General features: G+C 43.2%; 1 protein-coding gene across 2 annotated transcripts; it reads right to left on the bottom strand.

Moving 5' to 3' along the window:
* Nucleotides 1–3,266: 3,266 nt before the first annotated feature.
* On the bottom strand, nucleotides 3,267–6,385 carry LOC106578850 (zinc finger protein OZF). Of its 2 annotated transcripts, none has more exons than XM_045702355.1 (3): nucleotides 6,078–6,385; nucleotides 5,614–5,816; nucleotides 3,267–5,440 (listed from the first exon to the last, which is right to left on the bottom strand). In XM_045702355.1, exons 2-3 carry the CDS (start codon nucleotides 5,774–5,776, stop codon nucleotides 4,014–4,016), a joined length of 1,590 nt encoding a protein of 529 aa, XP_045558311.1. In that variant the 5' UTR covers nucleotides 5,777–5,816; nucleotides 6,078–6,385; the 3' UTR covers nucleotides 3,267–4,013. The 2 variants fall into 2 exon arrangements, with proteins under 2 accessions (XP_045558311.1, XP_014013534.1); XM_014158059.2 differs by having other exon boundaries at nucleotides 5,614–5,794; nucleotides 6,078–6,340.

Raw genomic sequence — 6,385 nt, 5'->3', positions numbered from 1 at the left:
ACTTTTAGATTTGTGTATATTGTTGTGAATTGTTAGATACTACTGCACTGTTGGAGCTAGGAACACAAGCACTTCACTACACCTGCGATAACATCTGCTATATACAGTACCAGTCAAAAGTTTGGACACACCTTCTCATTCAAGGGTTTTTCTTTATTTTGACTATTTTCAACATTGTATAATTGCCAATGGGCACAGATCTAGGACCAGCTTACCCACAGCCAGTGTTAAGTCTGAACAAATGGCCCATTGAGTGTACAGTCAGAGTAGCAGCCAGGTAGGTAGGCAGGAGTTAGGGACTGGATGTGGTAAAAGCAGGCCACATTGTTGGTGTGGAGTTCTGTGTTCTTGCTACATGGCCTGTTAGTGGTTGTCTTTATACAAGTGCTAACAGGTCCTGTGTGTGTGTGTCTCTGTGTGAGTGTGTGTCGGTCTCTCTTTATGCAGCCACTAACAGGTCTCGGATCACTGGTTATGAAAAGAGCACGGGTTAACGGCCATGTTTCCACTGTCGGAAACCCTAGCGTGTGATTGGCCGGGCAGCCCCTGATGATGCTGTAGGCAGGAATGGTTATTCTGAATAGAAGGGACGCTGTGATTGGACTGCAAATCTGTCAGTAGGCTAAGAGATGCAGCCTTCGTGTTGTACATGTGTTGATACTCAGCAAACACACATCATCAAGACCTCATTTTGTAAGCTGGGTACTAGAGCTCAGTAAAAGGCACATGACAGCCTGCTTGGAGTTTGCAAAAAGGCACCTTAAGGACTCTCAGACCATGAGAAACAAGATACTCTGGTTTGATGAAACCGTCACGTCTGGAGGAAACCTGGCACCATCCCTATGGTGACACATGGTGGTGGCAGCATCATGCTGTAAATATGTTTTTCAGAGGCAGAGATTGGGAGAATAGTCAGGAGAGGGAAAGATGAACGGCGCAAAGTACAGAGAGATCCTTGATGAAAACCTGCTCCAGAGCGCTCAGGACCTCAGACTGGGGCGAAGGTTCACCTTACAACAAGACAAGCACACAGCCAAGAAAATGCAGGAGTGGCTTCGGGACAAGTCTCTAAATGTCCTTGAGCGGCCCAGCCAGAGCCCGGACTTGAACCCGACCTAATATCTTTGGAGAGACCTGAAAATAGCTGTGCAGCGAAGCTCCCCATCCAACCTGACAGAGCTTGAGTGGATCTGCAGAGAAGAATGGGAGAAACTCCCTAAATACAGGTGTGCCAAGCTTCTAGCGTCATACCCAAGAAGACTCCAGGCTGTAATCGCTGCCCAAGGTGCTTCAACAAAGTACTGAGTAAAGGGTCTGAATACTAATGTAAATATGATATTTCAGTTTTAGATTTTTAATACATTTTCAAAAATGTCTAAAAACCTGTTTTTGCTTTGTTATTATGGGGTATTGTGTGTAGATTGATGAGACAAAAAACAATGGAATCCATTTTAGAATAAGGCTGTAACATAAATGTGGAAAAAGTCAAGGGGTCTGAATACTTTCCGAATGCACTGTATCCGTTATGACAGGCCGTCAGTCAACTGTCAACTGTACTGCTGAATCAAAACACAGCCTTGAAGACTACAACAGAGCAGACCTCAGTAGGTCAGTAGGTTACTGCAGACCTAAGTAGGTTACTGACAACAAAAATACTTTAGTTTGTTGTAGCTATTACAGATTTGACATGGTGATGTCTGTATATGATCATATTTGTTCCTATTAAGGATGACCTTCTGGTTCGACAAATCAGATCATACAACTCATTATGCAGCCAGACAGGCTGTAAGGCTTTCTATACCCCAGGCTGCCCAGCTCAGTGGCCCTTCTATTCAATAATATAAAAGCAATGTGCCACAATTTCAAAGATTTTTACTGAGTTGCAGTTGATATAAGGAAATCAGTCAATTGAAATACATTCATTAGGCCCTAACCTCTGTCCCTAATCACATGACTGGGAATACAGCACAGGAGGTTGGTGCCATCTTAATTGGGGAGGACGGGCTTGTGGTAATAGCTAAAGCGGAATGGTATCAAATACATCAAATACATGGTTTACATTTGCTCCGTTTCAGCCATTAATATGAGCAGTCCTCACCTCAGCAGCCTCCACTGGAATACAGATACGCATCTGTTGGTTACAGATACTGTATCTTAAAAAAAAAAAGTAGGGGCGTAAATCAGAAAACCAGTCAGTATCTGGTGTGACCACCATTTGCATCATGCAGCGCAACACTTCTTCGCATAGAGCTAATCAGGCTGTTGATTGTGGCCTGTGGAATGTTGTCCCACCTCCTCTTCAATGGCTGTTGAAAGTTTCTGGATATTGGTGGGAACTGGAACACGCTGTGGTAGACGTCGATCCAGAGCATCCCACACGTGCTCAAATGGGTGAGATGTCTGCTGAGTATGGAGGTCATGGAAGAACTGGGACATTTTCAGCTTCCACGAATTGTGTACAGATCATTGCAACATAAAATGCAATTGTGTTCATTGTCCGTAGCTTATGCCTGCCCATACCATAACCCCACCATGCGGTGCTCTGTTCACAAAGTTGACATCAGCAATCTACTCGCCCACATGACGCCACCTGCCCAGTACAGTTGAAACCGGGATTCATCCGTGAAGAGCACACTTCTCCAGCGTGTCAGTGACCATCGAATGTGAGCATTTTCCCACTGAAGTCGGTCATGACGCCGAACTGCAGGCAGGTCAAGACCCTGGTGAGGACGACGAGCACGCAGATGAGCTTCCCTGAGACGGTTTCTGACAGTTTGTGCAGAAATTGTTCAGGTTGTGCAAACCCACATTTTCATCAGCTGTCCGGGTGGCTGATCTCAGATGATCCCGCAGGTGAAGAAGCCGGATGTGGAGGTCCTGGGATGGCGAGTTTACACGTGGTCTGCGGTTGTGAGGCCAGCTGGCCAAATTCTCTAAAATGACATTTGGAGGCGGCTTCTGGTAGAGAAATTAACATTAAATTCTCTGGTAACATCTCTGGTGGACATTCTTGCAGTCAGCATGTCAGTTGCACACTCCCTCAAAACTTGAAATATCTGTGGCATTGTGTTGTGTGTCAAAACTGCACATTTTAGAGTGGCCTTTTATTGTCCCCAGCACAAGGTGCACCTGTGTAACCATTGTTTAATCAGCTTCTTGATATGCCACACCTGTCAGGTGGATGGATTATCTTGGGAAAGGAAAAATGCTCACTAACAGGGATGTAAACAAATTTGTGCACAAAATTGGAGAGAAATAAACTTTTGTACGTATGGAACATTTCTGGGATCTTTTATTTCAGCTCATGAAACATGGGACCAACACTTTACATGTTGCGTTTATATTTTTGTTCAGCATAATATGTTGCCAGAGATCTTATAGAATCCCATTGTACTCATAACATGCTGAGAGAGATAGCGCAATACAGTGTGACTTGGAGGATAAATGAATACGGAGTCATTGGTTTATGCATTATTTATACAGAATACTTTAATCTAAAGCCTAACCAATGATGCTGGGGTAAAAATCACTATTGCTGTCATCTGATTTCTCTGTTGATTGTCCCAAAAAAGTATATTTAAGCAGGAAAAAATTGATATCATCTAGATATCAAAGCAAACAGACATTATCCTAAGAGAGTTACATTCATAACAACCTCAGTAAACAAAACACACGCCGACCAGATGACATTGGAAATTGAGCTGAAATATTGATTGATAATGAATACACAAACACAAAAACAAAAATCAATAAGAGACTCCAACAATATGAAGGTCTCTTATTGGAATCAGCAGGATCAATACATTCAGTGACCCACAGTGACATTGTGATAAAGAGCAAGCTACTGCACCGTCTGTCTGGTGCTAGGACACAGAATGGAGCACAGTCATAACAACAGGAACAACAAATACATTTTCCTTAGAGTGACCCTTTGTATTTTCACTTCACATGGAGGAACATGAATGAATGAGTCCATTCAAAAATAAAACTTAATTAGCTGTGGCGCTAAAGAACTACAATTTTGCAGAAGCGCTGCACTTGTGGAGTTTCAGATTCTGTCTATTTGCATAGGCCTTCCCACAGATGCCGCACACGAACGCTTTGACACCGGTGTGCACACGCTCGTGATATTTTAGATGACTTTTCTGGCTGAACCTCTTCCCACATTGATCACACTCAAATGGTTTTTCCCCTGTGTGAATGTGAATGTGAACTTTAAGAAGATGATTGCTAAAGAAACCTTTCCCACAAACGCTACAATGATATGGTTTCTTCCCTGTGTGAGTGACCATATGATTCTTTAGAGTATAATGACTTGAACAAACATCCCCGCAAATCTCACACTTGAAAGAAGGCTTTTCTTCACCGTCAGTGTGCGCGTTTAGTTTATGAGTCTTCAGGGTTCCGGACTGGGTGAAGCTTTTATCACAAAGGTCACAGCAATACAATTTCTGGCCTGTGTGAGTTCTCTTGTGTCTGCTGAGATTACCGGAAGAATTACATTTCTTGCCACAAACATCGCAAGAAAAAGGTCTCTCTTCCTTGTGTGTCCTCATATGTTTATACAGATGGTTCCTTTTGGCGAAACATCTACCACACACACTGCAAATGCAATGTTTTTCAGGCATTTCTCCAGGATGGGCAACCAACATATGCTTTCTGAGAGCAGGTGCATGGCTGAAACATTGGCTACATACAGTACAACTATGATCCTTCTCTTTATGAGACATCATATGGGTTTTTAAGGACACAGTGGTTAAGAACGTTTTGCTGCATGTTTCACAGCTATATTTCCTCTCCTCTGAATGCGTCTCCTCATGATAAGACAACCCTTCTCTGGTCTTTAAGATCTCTGGGCAGGAAGAGCAGCTGAATATTTTCCGTCCATTGCACATGTGCCACTCCAGTCTTTTTTTCCCTAGAAACTTTCTTTCACAAACTGTACATGTGACCGTTTCCTCCGTTAAGTGACCCTTCAAGTGGGACTGCAAAGTACATTTACGGTGAAACACCGCACTGCAGTCGTTACAACTGAAGGTGTTCTCTATGCGTTGTTTAACGGAATGTTCCTCAAGCTGTTTGGCCAGATTAAAACCTTTCCAACATGGAGAACAGCTGTAGGGTTTTGTATGAGACTGAACGTGTCTCGTCAGAAACCCTTTCTTCTTGAAACATTTTCCACAATGGGAACAGTTGAGGGGTCCTTGGTGTGCGGCATCTGCAGAATCCCCACATTGGACATCTTCTCCATTCCTAGCTGGGCCTTGTTTATCTGGGTATGATGCAGATGGGTCAGCATGCTGACTGGGATCAACCTCAATTAGGCATTCCTCGTCCGATGAAGGTGAGGACAGGGGGGCAAGGTCAAGGTCCTCCTCCTTATTATCAGACTCAGAAGAAGACATCTCATTTGTAACAGAGAGGGTCATCTTGGTTGTTGCTGTACACGTGCAGAAAAAAAACAGTAAGATAAATCATCTGATTGTAGAAAAAAATATATAATAACACTGTCATGATATTATTGAATTTACACAGGAATCGGAAATGTTCTGTTTGAAATGGGTACTGGGAACACCAAACAATAAAAATGAAATCTAAATAAAAGCTACTCACCCTTTACTGCTACTTTTTGTATTGCTAGTTCCCGACTGAAGCGCCCATCTTCTCCACAGCTCTCACCTCCTCCACCAGTCTTCTCCACAGCTCTTACCTCCGTTTCGTCCATCATCATCAGCAGTGACATTTTCTCCATCAAGCCTTGACTCAACACTTCCATGAATGACGCAAACTTGATCTGAAAGGTTGAGAACGACTGACTGAAATACGGATAACGTCACTGACCCATTCAACATAAATTCACTGCATCGTTCCTAGAATATCTGGGGGGAAAAATATCTTCACTCGCTAACAGTTAAGTTTGATTACAGATAAAAGGGGATCATCTTTTGTTTGATAATATTCTATCGCCGAGACCCCTAGACGGCGTAGTTCTTCCTGATGTCGTGACAAATGACAAACGATGTAAGGAATAATAATAATACTACTACTGGCGGCAGTAGGGCTAATGATGGACTCACCGTGTTGGTTGTATTCACACGCTCCATTTCTCTCTTCAGTAAACTATTCTCTTCATTCTCCAAAACAGCAGCACACTCGTCGAGGAGTCTCTCCATCTCCCTAACCGTTGTTTCAACGTACAACCCCATAATGTGAAATAACTCTGTCTGAAATAGATTTTTGCTCGACATGACTGCTAGACGGCTAGTTAACTTCCTATTCGCTGTCAAATGTTTCCGGTCCTACTCTGTATTATTGCACGAAAGGAAACAAGCGGCAAGAAAATGGCCTTACCGAAATCCCCCCCCACCACCCTAACCCCTTCTAA

Source organism: Salmo salar, chromosome ssa19 (assembly GCF_905237065.1).
Source record: "Salmo salar chromosome ssa19, Ssal_v3.1, whole genome shotgun sequence".
NCBI classification, from domain to species: Eukaryota; Metazoa; Chordata; class Actinopteri; order Salmoniformes; family Salmonidae; genus Salmo; species Salmo salar.
This window is presented reverse-complemented; position numbering and strand designations above follow the sequence as displayed.